Source organism: Lynx rufus, unplaced genomic scaffold, assembly GCF_022079265.1.
Source record: "Lynx rufus isolate CCGP_SWC_20201006 ecotype Redwood Valley unplaced genomic scaffold, mLynRuf1.p SCAF_4, whole genome shotgun sequence".
Classification (NCBI taxonomy): Eukaryota; Metazoa; Chordata; class Mammalia; order Carnivora; family Felidae; genus Lynx; species Lynx rufus.
In genome coordinates, this window is record NW_025814856.1 from 135,752,265 (window position 1) to 135,767,818 (window position 15,554).

Consider the following 15,554-nt stretch of genomic DNA (forward strand, 5'->3'; position numbering starts at 1 on the left):
ATTTCATTCTCTTTAATAGCTGAGTTATATTTTATTGTACATATATACCACGTCTTCTTTATTCATTCATCAGTATTGGACACTTGGGCTCTTTCCATAATTTGGTTATTTTTGATAATGATGCTGTAAACATCAGGATGCATTTGCCCCTTCAAATCAGTATTTTTGTATCCTTTGGGCAAATAACCTAGTAGTATAATTGCTGGGTAGTAAAATAGTTCTATTTTTAGCTCTTTGAGGAACCTCCATACCATTTGCCAGAGTGGCTGCACTATTTTGCATTCCTGCCAAATGTAAGAGGGTTCCCCTTTCTGTGCATCCTCACCAACATCTGTTGTTTCCTATGTTATTAATTTTAGCCATTTTGACAGGTGTAAGGAGGTATTTCATTGTAGTTTTGATTTGTATTTCCCTGATGATGAGTGATGTTGAGCATTTCTTCACTTGTTGGTTGGCCATCTGGATGTCTTCTTTGGAGAAGTGTCTATTCATGTCTTTTGCCCATTTCGTCACTGGATTATTTGTTTTTTGGGTGTTGAATTTGATTAAGTTCTTAATAGATTTTGGATACTAACTCTTTATCTGATATGTCATTTGCAAGTATCTTTTCCCATTCCATTGGTTGCCTTTTAATTTTGTTGGTTGTTCCCTTCACTGTGCAGAAGGTTTTTATCTTGATGAAGTCCGAATTGTTCATTTTTGCATTTGTTTCCCTTGCCTTCAGAGATGTATCTAGTAAGAAGTTACTATGGCTGATGTCAAAGAGGTTGCTGCCTATGTTCTCTTCTATGATTTTGATGGTTTCCTGCCTCACATTTAGATCTTTCATCCATTTTGAATTTATTTTTATGTATGGTGTGAGAAAGTGGTCCATTTTCTTTCTTTTGCATGTTGCTGTCCAGTTTTCCCAACACCATTTGTTAAAGAGATTGTCTTTTTCCATTGGATATTCTTTCCTACTTTGTGGAATATTAGTTGACTATTTGTGGGTCCATTTCTGAGTTTTCTATTCTGTATTGATATATGTGTCTGGTTTTGGGCCAATACCGTAATATCTTGATGATTATAGCTTTATAATATACCCTAAAGTCCAGAATTTCTTTTCTTTTTCAAGATTGCTTTGGCTATTTGGAGTCCTCTGGGGTTCAATACAAATGTTAGATTAACTGTGTATTTATGATGCTCTGACTTCTAGTGCCTTGCTGACCTTGGGGTGATGGCCCTTTCCAGGACTAGCCCCAAGATAGTAAATGGCTCATCTTCAAAGAGCAGGCCTTTTGTAAGCAAACCAACCAATCCAAAGCCCATACCCCAATCACCTCCTTTAAAGAATTCTCACACTCTGGGACACTATCCACCTGCTGTAATCACTTCAAGGCCAGGTACCGGGCAACTGAAGACAGCCCCTACACTTCAGAACCTGCTGAAATTATTCAAACTAGCCCAATCCTAAATCCGCTTACCCTGCGTCACCCATTCTTTCCCATGGGAACCACAAAACAAGCTCTTGCCCATGTTTTCCCGTTGCTCCCTCTGCCTCCTAGACCAACCCCATTGCTTCCCTTTGTGGCCTCGCTTGGCATGGTGTGCCCCCTTCTCTTGGGAATTGTGAGTAACAAGCTATCTTTTTGGTGGCAGTGGTCTTCCTTCTGTTAGCCCCACCATACCAGAATAATTTTAAAACACTTCCATTTCCTCATCTGGAAAACGGAACCTGCCTTATAGAAGTGTATAAGGATTAGCCAAAACTCACATAAGCATCTAGCCTGGTGCTTTTCAAATAATAGATATCTAATACATGATTGCTGTTATTAACAAGGCACGAGTTATTGCTTGAAACAAGATAATTCTTATAAACATTTCAGAATTCACAGATCAGTAGATGCTTAGTTTACGCGTTTTTAATTCTCTTTGATTGCAGAACCCAACTGTAAAAGATCTTATTGGCTTTGGTCTTCAAGTAGCCAAAGGCATGAAATATCTTGCAAGCAAAAAGTTTGTACACAGAGACTTGGCTGCTAGAAACTGTATGTAAGTATAAGAATCTCTGTGCCCACAGTCCAAATTAAGTGACAAGGAGGAATCTGTTTCCCACTGTTGAAGGCTAGTGAGGATGTTTTCTCTTCTTATGCAAAAGTCCTTTATTTCCGATATGTAAGCATTGGGATGTAGGCGGGGCTTTCAGGCTTTATCTAATGGAGAATTTAAAAGGAATTCTCCAGAGGGGGTCTTAAACAGCTGTTGTGTGCTTTTGCTTTTCTTTTCCCTTCCCACCAGTAGCCCCCAATGTTGTGGTTTCACACTGCATTAGTGTTTGGAAGGGAGAATTTGATCTTCAGCATTTTACAGTGAAAAGGAGAGGGCTGGTAACACAAATACCAACATATTGCAACTTCCCAAGACTGGATTTGAAGTCAGTCTGCAGAAGCCCTACCAAAAATGGTATTGGGGAATGAATATACAAAGAGCTTTATTTGTGTCTGGGTGCCTGGGCTGTATAATTCAACAGTCAACAGTTTGTAATGGATTCAGTTCTTCCCTCACATAACACTGATTCATGACTTATGGTATGTGTGAATGAGAGAGCTGTGCTATTAATTTCCTACCTTGGTTTTGGTCAATGTAACAACATAAAAGCCAGCTTAAACAAAGGATACATAGCCTCAGATAGCGGAAATTGATTTTTGTTGAGCCTTGCTGTTTTTGTTAGATGCATTACTGTGTCCTACTTCTCTATTACCTCAGTGGTGAGATACATGAATTTTATGTAATAACCTAGCCCATTTGAGAAAGAAAAGGTAAAATAACAGTCCTCTATCATAATCCCTCATAGAACTGAGTATTACTAATTAATTGACAAGTGAAGATATACAATTGCTTGGGATAGTCAGTTGGCATATTTGATTTAGTAACAAAGGAAACCTAGGAGGGGGGTCCAACTTTACTGTTAAGGCAAAAGGGATTTTCTTATGCCACATCATTCGTAGATCTCTTTCCTTGGCCTGTTGAATTTGTAATGTAAATGTCAAGCATTTTTATTCAAGAATTCCATTGTAATTTAGCATTAGTAGAGACCAGATGAAGCCCACCCTGCAGAAGTTATGGATTTCAAATATCAAGTCCTTGTTTTGACCTATAGATATTCAGCATCACTGTAAATTATTGTATTTCAGCCACCAGTAATGATTTTTGTCCTTTCTATAGGTTGGATGAAAAATTCACTGTCAAGGTTGCTGATTTTGGTCTGGCCAGAGACATGTATGATAAAGAATACTACAGTGTACACAACAAAACGGGCGCCAAGCTGCCAGTGAAGTGGATGGCTCTAGAAAGTCTACAAACTCAGAAGTTTACCACCAAGTCAGATGTGGTAATGTACTCATCATCCCTGACCGTCTCCTCTTTTCCTTTCATATCCAACATTTTTAATAGTTTTATGGCTATTTAATTTTTTCAAAAAAGTACACCTTCAACACCCTAATTTCAGTTTCTTCAGAGCTTGATTGTTAAACCAGATAGCCATCATATGTTCTCACAAATTCATTCATTTATCAAAAACATTTGCCTAGTACGGTACAACGCTAGGTCCTTAGGGAGCCCAGAGCTGAATCAGAACTAAACCCTGTCCTCCAGGAGCTTTGGCTCCACAGAACAGAGAAGGCATAACTGTCACTAGCTGTTACACAAAGTAGACTGGGATTAGTCTGGCCACTCATAGCTCCGGGACAGCTGCATTCCACCTGGAGAAATCTGAAAGCTATCACTGAGGCAGAACTGGCAGTGAGGGCATTATTCCTGCACCCAGCTAGAAATGTGCCCTTCTTGGCCACCTGGCTGGCTCAGTTGGTAGAACATGAGACTTAATCTCAGTGCCGGGTCTTGAGTTCAAACCCCACATTGGGCGGGGGAACCTACTTAAAAAAAAAAAAAGTCTAGAAACATGCCCTTTTGTATCTACCACGGTCATCCTCTCATAGAACAAGCTTCAAAAAGCATACACCTGAGTGCTGAGGGTGGGAGAGACACCTGGGCAGCCACATTTTCCTCACTTACCTACCACCTGGTGGAGGAGGTGGTGCTTTTGTACAGGCCTTAAAGGAAGATAGAATGGGCCATGAAATAAATACCAATCCAGGTAAGCAAAGGGGCAGGAAAGTATATACATCTTTAAAGTTCTAAGGAAACAGTAAGGAGTGGGTGATTTGGCCAAAATGGAAGGCACAGAGGGAAGTTCTGAGGATAGATTGCGAAAAATACATTCATACTAGATCATAGAGGTTCTTGGAAAGCAAACTAGAGAGTCTGGAATTTATTCTCTGGCCATGTGGAACCTTAAAGTGTAATCAGAAACACTACAGCCTTTCTTTATTCTGTAAGATGTTCTGAGAGGAGTAGATGCAGGAAGATGAAGTGAGAGGTATAACTTGAAATAATACAGAAATTGTGGAACAGAAAAGCAAGAGCAGAAAAGGCATCTGAGAGGTAATAACAATATTAAGCAAGAAATTGATAAAAGTCAAAGATGAATAAAGTTATATGCTAGTACAGTAACATATGTGAAGCAACAGAGTAAAAACTTGTTGGAGAGGAAAAATACCAGTTAAGGCTTAAACATACTGAGTTTGATGTGGGAGTAAGACATCCAGGCAGAAGGGGAGGGTAGGTGCTGGGCATTGAAGAGGGCATCTTTTGGGATGAGCACTGGGTGTTGTATGGAAACTAATTTGACAATAAATTTCATATAATAAAAAAAAAAAAAGACATCCAGGCAGAAAGGTCCATCAGGCAATTGGAAATGTGGATCTACAGCTTGTACAACCTCATTAGTTATCTTATTCAACTTGGGCCACCATAGCAAAATACCATAGACTGGGTGGCATAAACAATAGGCATTTATTTCTCCCAGTTCTAGAGGCTGGAAGTGTGAGATCAGGGTGCCAGTGTGGTCAGGTTCCTGACTTGCACATAGCTACCTTCTCACTGTGTCCTTGTGTGGGAGACAGAGCCAGAATAAGCTCCCTGGTGTCTCCTCCCATAAGGGCACTAATCCCACCATGAGGGCCCCACCTCCTAATGCCATCACACTGGGAGTTAGAGTTTCAACATTTGAGTGGGGGTAGGTGGTCCACAGTTCAGTCCATAGCAGAAGTCAAGGCTGGAAATAAGCCTTTTAGAGTCCAAAAACAATTACTCCGGAGAAACTACACATAGGAAATGAGGGGGAAAAGCAGAGAGGAGGAGACCCAAGAGAGAAGAGGCCAGAGGAAGAGAAAGTTTCAAAAAGAAATAGGATACGGTCAGCAGGGTCCACTGCTACTCAGTGCACAAAAATGGTCTTGAAAACCGAGTAACTTGAATGATTTGGAGGTCTCAAGTGGCTGTTGAATGGAATAGAGTATACTTACTCTATCTGCACATAGTAAGTCAGGAGGACTGTGATGCATAGAGGTAGAGAAAGATTAATTTTCAGTCCTTGGAGATAAAACTGAAAACCGAAAAAATGTAAACTGGTGATATCAGTAAATGAGGTAGACAAAAAAATAAAATTAATGGAGGGCATAGACTTCAAAAGGAAAAGGGTTGGCAGCTATTGAAAGATGACAGGGGACAGGGATCTGAGTGTGGCATTGGGAAGCAACAAGTCATCTACCCTCCCTCCTGTGAGTCAGCAGATTTCAAAGACATTGTGGTCTTCAAGTGAAAGCAGTTTCAGTTCCTGAGGAAGTGGGGGAGACATTAAAGACTAAGTTCAGAGTGACTGGGAGTTTGTTTTCAGTAAATGTGTTACAGGGCATGGTGGAGGGATGGGACTTTGGGGTGGATAAGATTAATAAGAGGACGTGATGGTATATGCTAAAGTGTAATGCCTGAGATTATGATGCTGAAAGATTCTGAAAAAGATGAAAGAAGTGAGTGCTAAAGAGGTAGGCTGGAAACATGTTAGTGATGGTGGCAGGTGAAGGCATAAGGTAGGAAGAATTAACCTGTCCTCAAAGAGTATACATTTCATCCAGACTTAACTGTTAGTCTGCCATTAAGAACCAGACCAACTCATATAGCTCAATAAGACAACTCAGTTTTTAAAATAGGCAAAAGATTTGAATAGACCATCTACCAAAGAGATATATGAATAGCTAGTTCATAAGCACATGGAAACATATGCCTACACAAATACTTGTACATGAATGTTCACAATAGTATTTATTCACAATAGGAAAAAACCAGGAGCAATCCTAATGTCCATCAACTGGTAAAGGGTAAGCAAAACATGGTATTTCTATACAATGGAATAATACCATTCAGCACTATGCTAATCCATGCTACAACGTGGATAAACCTCAAAAATACTATGTCCAGTGAAAGAAGGCAGACTCCAAAGGTGATATGTTGAACAATTCAATTTATATGAAATTTTTAGAAAGAGGCAAAACTAAAGAGAAAAAAAAAAAAACAGATCAGTGGTTGCCTGGGACTGAGGGTGGGAGCAAAGATTAACTACAAACAGGCATGGGCAACTTTCTAGGGTGTTGGAATTGATCTAAAAACTGAATTGTGGAGATAAGTACACTATCAAAATATTTACTAAACATAATGGGCTGTCCACTTAAAACTGGCAAAGTTTATGATATATGTTATACCTAGTGAAGTTTTTAAAACAAAACAAAAAGAACCTGATGAAATTTTGAATGTTCAAGGCAAGAACTGTGATTCTGAGCTTTTAGACAACCATACACACATTACTAACCTACACGCACGCACACACACAGCACAGAGGCCACCATTTATCACATAGCAACTGTCACTCAGGTTCTTGACTATAGATTTATATAGGCTTCTGTATATGAAGTGCTATCTCTCTCCTTCTCCTTGGAAGATACTGTATTGTACTACATAAGGGTGAGCCTGAGTAATCCAAATGCAGTGCTGCTTTGACAAATGGTTATTGATTACCTGGATAAATTTGCATTAACTTTAATTTGCAAGACAGGACAATCTTTTGAATGTTGACATGGAACATTTCCAAAAGTATGTGATAAGCTTTTATGTAGAGACCTACAAGCAAAACCTTGCGTGCTAGTAGAAATGTCCACTTTCTCACAAATGACCAGATGGAGTTCAGCTAAAATCTGAATTCTCTTGAAGCCCATTCAAACAAACTAGAAGTGTCACTATATTTGTAACTTCTCATACCCAGTATTGTACAGTGTGCCACACTTAGTACAGGTGCTTCCATTAAAGTCAGTATTGACTTCTCAGTTGTTCAACCAGCTAACTTTTTCACCCTACTTCAGAACTTAACATTGTCCACCACTCCTTTCTTCTCAAAATTTCCTCCTCCTTTGGTTTTTGGGACACTGCATCATCTGGTTCCTCTTGCTTCTTTGTTATGTTTGCTTTAACCTTAACAGCCCTCTTCCTTCTCTCACATCCCACATGCAACTGTCACTCAGGATTTTGGGGGAGGAGGGGTCTTTAGGTGCCAGCCTCCCTCAATAATTTCAACCATTCCCATCAACAACTACCTTTGAACCTCTCTTCCTGGATGTTTTCATCAGCATCACAAAGTCACCATGTTCAAAGTCCAGTTCTTTCCTGCCAACTGTCAATTCCTCTCTTCTTTATTTCTGTTAATGGTATCACCATTATGCAATATATCAACTCTTTACCCTTTTTAATGTACAGTTCTTCAAGGTTTTTTTTATTTATTTTTTTTATTTTTTTTTCAACGTTTATTTATTTTTGGGACAGAGAGAGACAGAGCATGAACGGGGGAGGGGCAGAGAGAGAGGGAGACACAGAATCGGAAACAGGCTCCAGGCTCTGAGCCATCAGCCCAGAGCCCGACGCGGGGCTCGAACTCACGGACCGCGAGATCGTGACCTGGCTGAAGTCGGACGCTTAACTGACTGCGCCACCCAGGCGCCCCCAGTTCTTCAAGTTTTGAAGGATGCATACAGTTGTATGACCATCACTATTGCAACTAGGATATAGAGCAGTTCCATCATCCAGGAAAATGTCCTTGTGCCTCTTTGTAGTCAAACCCTACCCTATCCCAAGGACCTGGAAAGCACTGGTCTGTTTTCTGTCTCTACAGTTTTACCTTTTCTAGAATGTCGTATACAGTAAATCATACAGTAAATAGCCTTTGAGCCTGTCTCGTTTCACTTAGCGTAACACATTTGAGAGTTACCCATGTAGTATGTAGCAATGTATCTAGATGGTCTCCCTTTTTTTAAATTGTGGTTTAAAAAAAAAAAAACCATAAGAGAAAAATGACCGTCTCAACTATTTTAAGTGTATGGTACAGTAGTGGTTAACTAACTACATACACATTGTTGTGCAATCAATCTGTAGAACTTCTTCTTCTTGCAAAACTGAAACTCTATATCCATTGAATAACTCCCCATTTCCCCCTCCCACAGCTTTTCTGGAAACCACCATTTTACTATCTGTTTCTAAGAACTCAACTACCTGACTACTTTAGCTACCTCATATAAGTGGAGTCATGTAGTATTTGTCTTTTATGACTAACTTATTTCACTTAGCATAATGTCCTCAAGATCCATTGATACTGTAGCATACGATAGGATTTTTTTAAGGCTAAATAATATTCCATTATATATATATATATATATATATATATATATATATATATATATACCACATTTTCTTTATTCATCTGTTGATGGGCATTCTTAGGTTGCTTCCATCTCTTGACTATTGTGAATAATGTTGCTATGAACATGGGTGTGGAAGTATCTCCAGATACTGATTTCATTTCCTTTGAATATATACCCAGAGGTGGGATTGCTGGATCTTATGGTAGTTCTATGTTTAATTTTTTGAGGAAACCATACTTTTTTTTGTAGCAGAGAATTCATTCCTTTCTATTTCTGGGTGGAATTCCATTGTACGGATGTTCCACATTTTGTTTATCCATTCACCAATTTGGAGGACATTTAGATTCTTTCCAGTTTTAGGCAATTGATTACACATAGCTGCAACTACTAAACATTTGTTTAATTGTTTTGTGTATAAAGGTTTATATTTATTTTGAATTAATATCTAGAAGTAGGATTACTGGGTTGTAAAACAAGTATATATTTGACTTTATGAGAAACTACCAACTGTTTTCCACAGTTCATGTATCATTTCATGTTCCTAGCAGTAATATGTAAGAGTTCTGATTGTTCAGCATCCTCATCTGCACTTGGCATTGTCAGTTTGGGATTTTTAGCCATTCTCATAGTCTGTAGTGGTGTGTCATTTCCTTTTCCATTTGTATTTCCCAGATGACTAATGATGATAAGCATCTTTTCATGTGCTTATTTGCCATCCTTCTATCTCCTTTATGAAGTATGTGCTCAAATCCTTTGCCCATTTTCTTTTAAGTTTTAGAGTTTTGGGTTTTTTAATTGGTTAGTTTATTTATTATTGAGTTGGTAAGAGTTCTTTATATATTCTGGATTACAGGTACATGTTATCAGACACAAGTTTTTGTGAATATATTTTTCTAGTCTGTGGCTTGCCTTTTCATTTGTTTACTGGTATCTTTCAAAGAGCAGAAGTTTTACATTTTATTGAAAATTTTACCCATTTACCAGTTTATAAAATTTTATGAATATATCCACTTTTTAATCAGTTGTGGTTTTTTTGCAAATTGTGGTGTATCTCTATTTACCCACTCCTGAATGCCCGGGCTGTCTCCATTCCTTGCTTGCCTTAGTGTCACTTTCTATCACTTTTTATGGCTCTAATAGTCTTTCATGTCTACTAATTGCTTTGATCTTCACCTTTGAAAAGTGAGGCAGGGGGGCGCCTGGGTGGCGCAGTCGGTTAAGCGTCCGACTTCAGCCAGGTCACGATCTCGCGGTCCGTGAGTTCGAGCCCCGCGTCAGGCTCTGGGCTGACGGCTCGGAGCCTGGAGCCTGTTTCCGATTCTGTGTCTCCCTCTCTCTCTGCCCCTCCCCCGTTCATGCTCTGTCTCTCTCTGTCCCAAAAATAAATAAACGTTGAAAAAAAAATTAAAAAAAAAAAAAAAGAAAAGAAAAGTGAGGCAGAGATTCTTCAGAGGACCTCCCTGCTGGTGCTCAGATAATCAGGCTACGTGCACACAGTAACTGAAAGAATGGCAGAGCTCTCCTGTCTTGAAACTAAAACTAACTTCTTTCCATCATTCCTAATGCACGGGCATCGTGCACCTATCTGTCCTTCTCTTTCTCTCCCTCCTCTTCTCGCTTTCTCTTTCTTTCTCTCTCTTCCTCCCACTCCTACCATCTCCCCCAGCCTCCCTCTTCTAGTTCTGCCTCATTCTCCTTCAAGACCCCTTTCCCCACCATCCTGTCAGTTCCAAACTGTTCCTGGGGGTTTGAAATGCAGGTGGTACTATGGTTTTCCCAGAAGCTGCCTCCCCCTGACCTCTCCTGTCCAGTGAGTCTTCCAACCCTCCTCTGATACCCAGTCATTGCCCAAGTCCTATAATTCCTCAGAAATGTACCCAACTGTGCCCCCTTTTTTTGTGAATTTGCCTTCAGACAAACCTATAGCCTAGGCTATGGGTTAGGAGACTTGATTACAGACAAGTAATCAGCCTCTCAAAACTTTGGCTTCCTCACCTTTTGTAGATACTTTAGTATCTACAAAGCCAGTTACATTACAGGGTTGTTTAAAGGATTAAATAAAATAATCTTTTTTAAAAAGGGCCTGAAGTCTGTTCCAGGCTTACTATATGGCATCTACTCTTTCCCACCACCTTAATTTGGGAGTTCAGTCTCATTGGGTTCTGGGTTGCCAAGATGTAGCAGCACCCCCACCAGACATTCTGTTCAGAAACCCCCCTATCTGGTCTCCTTATGTGAACCGGCTCCTCCTATTTGTCTAAAGCATAGTGTTTACAGATGCAGCATGCTGGAGCTCAGCTGCATGTCCTGTCCCTTTTGGCATAACCCACTTTCAGCACTCAAAAACCCCCACAACATGGTCTCATTTTTACCCTATCTATCCCTTGTCTCCCTCATCTACTCCATACATCAAGCAGAGTGACCTATTGTCCTTATGTAGTTCAGAAAAACACACAAGTACTGTCACCTCTGGGCCCATTGCCTCCATCCAGAACACTCCTCCGCCCTCACCTTCTGTGCAGCTGGAACACAAATGCTCCCGTTCTTCAAGACCTGCTTTACTGTCGCTTTCTCCCTGAAGCCTTTCTCAGTACCCTACTGTTATCTTATTGACTTTTCACAGCATTTGTACATCTTTTCTATTTTTGTTCTGTATTAGTTATTCTGCCTTACTGTCCTGTGTGACAGTCAGTTGTGTCATAACTCTTAACCCTGTTAAATCAGCCGTAGGCCCATCCACTAACTTGGAAAGTAACCTACTTGTACACCAAGGGTCAGTAGATACTTGTTAAATTGATTTAAACTTTAATGCATATTTTGGAACTTAAAGGTTAACACAGTGAAGTTGTCAGAAGTGACTCATAAGTGACTCAGGCTTTGGATACTTCGATTTTGAAAGGCTGCACAGGACAGCAAAGTTATCTAGTTCCCACCTGGGAAAGACTGTGTTCTCTATTTGGATCGAGGCAGTCAATGTCCTTAAAGGGCTCCTGCACTTGGGCACATGCTTCACTCTGCTTTACTCTCCTCACTGAATGTTACAAGCTACGCTGCGTCTCAGTGTTAAGTTTTCCCACTCTACCTATCAGGTCTGGATTCCCCTTTCCCTCCAAGCCTCCTTGTTCCCAGAGCCTCGTTTCTCCCCCCCCCCCCACATACTTTTTAGTCTGTCAGTGACCTAGATGTGTTTCTAAGGAAGCGCTGATTTCCTGGGTCCTTGGCCAGGGGTGAACCGCATATGCCCAATTACTCTCTTTGTGTCATTCTCACCTTGGCACACATCCAGGGGGAGATAATATGTATGACCTAGTATATTCTGAGTAGAGTGCTTTAAATCAAGAAATTGCATATTTAGTGCAGTTTAGTAGACCAACCAAGACCCAAGAGTCTATGAAGATAAAAAGCTTCTGCACAGCAAAGTGAACAACCAACAAAACTAAAAGGCAACCAACGGAATGGGAAAAGATATTTGCAAATGACATATCGGACCAAGAGTCAAGAACTCTTAAATGTTTATCCCAGTGTGAATTCACATTTATTGGGGGGATTTCTAGCAAGTCACTTAACCTCTCTGTGTCCCTACAATATTCCTGCAAAGTACTGATACAGCTGTTTTATATCAATCTTGTACTTTAACGTTTTTAAATTACATTTATTTTATTGAAATTCGTTTTCAACAGAGAACCTTCTTGCCTAGCAGTTTTATCACTTCTGATTTTTAATATGGACTTGTACTTACACTGCCTTAGATTTTGCCTTTTAACATTAATGTTTAGATGTGGTTACATTTCTTTCTTGTTTCTTTGGGGTATTTTTTGTTTGTTAATAGTTACGTTTCTTAAAAAGTATTTATATTCATTCAGAAGTCAAAAAAAATTTAAACTTTGGAAAGTTTCCTCTATCTTCTTCTTTTATGAATAATATAAAATTATAGTGAAACTATTGGAAAAGAGGATGAAACATGTGAATGCTTTGACCAGTGCTTTGACCCTGTAAGAGAAAACCTGAAAATCATACTGTACTAACTATAGATGAAATCTTAATCCTCATGTGGACTTCAGATATTCTTTTTAAAAACTTTATACTTATTTGTAATCTAAACCTTATCCAATTCTGGTATAAAGAAATCATAAAATGTGTATTACCTTTAAGGAAGTTTTTGCCCCAAAGAGCAATAGTCTTGAATATACTAAGCCAAATTTAGTTATCAAGACCTTCTGGTCACCTTTCATGTTCGTGCGGTCACAGTTCTCACCTGGATTATCCCTTCCATTGTTTGACTAGTGGTCCTTTGGTGTGCTCCTCTGGGAACTGATGACAAGAGGGGCTCCACCTTATCCTGATGTCAACACCTTTGATATAACAGTTTACTTATTGCAAGGCAGAAGACTCTTACAGCCCGAATACTGCCCAGATCCCTTGTAAGTAGGACTTTCAACAGAATCTTCTGTCATTCCTGTATTCTTTACTTTTACAGAAATGCATGCCTTCATGATGTCTCTCATAGCATTTCTTCCTATTTGAAACAGATATGAAGTGATGCTAAAATGCTGGCACCCTAAAGCTGAACTGCGCCCATCTTTTTCTGAACTGGTCTCCAGGATATCAGCGATATTCTCTACTTTCATTGGGGAGCACTATGTCCATGTGAACGCTACTTATGTGAATGTCAAATGTGTTGCTCCATACCCTTCTCTGTTGTCATCACAAGATAACATTGATGGCGAGGGGGACACATGATGGATGGATACCTCACCAGCCCCCTTCTGAGAAACATCATAGAACTTTCCAAACAGCAGTCTACATTTTGTTCAATGTTGTTGTTTTGTTTTGTTTTTTTCACTGCCTGGCCATTGAAAGGCCACCAGATATTTTTTGCTTTTGCCAAGATTGCACTATTATAGGACCTTATATTGCTATTTAAAATGAATGGATTCTAAGGAATTTCTTAGCTGACAGAGCACCAGAGCCAGAAGCTCTGTCCCGCAGGCCAGTGACCAACAGCAACCCTACAGCTGTGATGATGCTCCTGTGCATGGAGGCCAAAGCCTGAATTCTAGGTTGAAGTTTTTAAAAATCAGGATCCTACATGATTTCATATGAGGAATGGAAGCAATGAATTTTGAGGGCTTCTTGATCACATAAAATTCAGAAGAAGTGATAAAGTTCAGGACAGACATGGCCCCAGTACCAAGACACTCATTTAGAATTAAAGTGTTTCAAAGAACTTTCATGTGTTGGATGGTCACTAACATGTTTTATTACTGATGTTGCCTTTTGCCCATTCGGCAAACATTCCCTTTTAAATTTTTGTATACATTCCTTTTAATGGGGAAATATCCATAGGCAACACAGTCAACATTTCAAAATGGCAGGACACAAATGTGTTCATAAATTAATAGGGATATTTACATATTGTACATAGATGACATTAAGAAGGTCCTCATAAAATAGCTTAGTTATAATGAAATATTTAGTTGTCATTTAAAAATCAACTGAGAATGATACTGTTCTTATGATTGTAGACATATAGATGGTTTGTCTGTATTTTTTTTACAACGACTCTGAAAATAAAACAAGTGATTTGTGGTAAGTGTTTTTAAAGGTGTAACTCAGCATGTTTTTAAAGCAGAATGCATCTGACTAAAAGGTTCATCAGTTCCAATCATGGCTCATGTAGGGCAAAGAAAGGATCGATGGACTAGAAATATTAGCCTCTTTCTTAGGTGGCAGCTTCCCACCCCACAATCGGAGGCAATAAAACTTTCTGGGAGTCCAGTTTTTCATTAGCACATGCTTTGTGTAAAGCAAAACATATTTTACAGGGGAAAAAAAAAAGCAATTGAAAGTTCTGGCCATTTCACCTGGATGAATAGTTATTCTGGGCAGGACGTTTGTAATGTTTTGTTCTGTGGGATTTTGTGCTTACTACTGTATAGTGCATGTGGCACAGGATACTCTGTTTTTGTCAATGTAAACATTTAAAGTATTATATTTTTATAAAAATGTTTATTTTTAATGATATGAGAAAACTTTTGTCAGCCCACAAAAATACTGCACTGTGAACATTTCAGAAAAGGTATGTCAGACTTGGATTAGTAACAGCATAGTTCTCAATGGCTGTAAATAATGATAAGGAAATGTACTGATTGCCAGTACACCCCACCCTCATTACATCACCAGGACTTGAAGCCAAGGGTTAACACAGAAAGCTGTAAAGAGGGTGTGTTACACCAAAGCCCAATAGTAGAGCTGGGCTGACGATTACAACTTAAACTCTCTGACCATGGTGGAATTTACCAGAAGACACAAGGAATTGTACTGTAGAGATATACTCCAATTTAAACTTTGTTTCAGAAGTGTAAAAGAGTGATACCAATGCACAAATACTGCGAATGGTGGGTAACAAAAGAAAAACTCTGCAGAAATAAATACCTCTACGAATATCAAGAGGATGAATGCATCAGAACGGAAAGAGCTTGTGGAAGCAACCCATCAACAAGACCACACACCTGTATATATGCTTGAGAAAGCTGCAATGTGAAAATCATGTTTGCTATTTATAAAAATGTCCTTAGATTAATGTGTCTGGACAGACTGTGAGAGTAAGTGATTCTTCTAAGAATTAGATACTGTCACTGCCTATACCTGCAGTTGAACTGAATGGTACTTTGTATGTTAATAGCTGTTGTTTTGATAAATCATGCAATTAAAATAATGTATCATCTTGTTATTGAGAGTTGGTTATTGCTAGCCATACTTGATCACCTATCCACTTACATAATGAGAGGAAGCCTAAGATTGATTTCACCTGGCTGCATCAAGATCATCCATATATGAGAACCTTAGTTAATTCCTGGGCAGCTAAAAGAATTTGCATCCTTGAATCTCAGGAAGTCTCTGTCTTTCTGAGAGTGGTTTGCCCTGAGTTGC

The 15,554-nt window shown here is 39.3% G+C and overlaps 1 protein-coding gene across 1 annotated transcript in view; it reads left to right on the forward strand.

Moving 5' to 3' along the window:
• The window catches only part of MET (MET proto-oncogene, receptor tyrosine kinase), a 112,526-nt gene extending 97,172 nt beyond the window's left edge, over positions 1-15,354 (forward strand). Inside the window, exons 18-21 of the mRNA XM_047097036.1 lie at positions 1,922-2,031; positions 3,205-3,370; positions 12,906-13,042; positions 13,151-15,354. Of these exons, the coding sequence (XP_046952992.1) occupies positions 1,922-2,031; positions 3,205-3,370; positions 12,906-13,042; positions 13,151-13,361 (624 nt within the window). The 3' untranslated portion in view covers positions 13,362-15,354. The remainder of the gene's footprint in view (positions 1-1,921; positions 2,032-3,204; positions 3,371-12,905; positions 13,043-13,150) is intronic.
• The last annotated feature ends 200 nt before the right edge of the window (positions 15,355-15,554 follow it).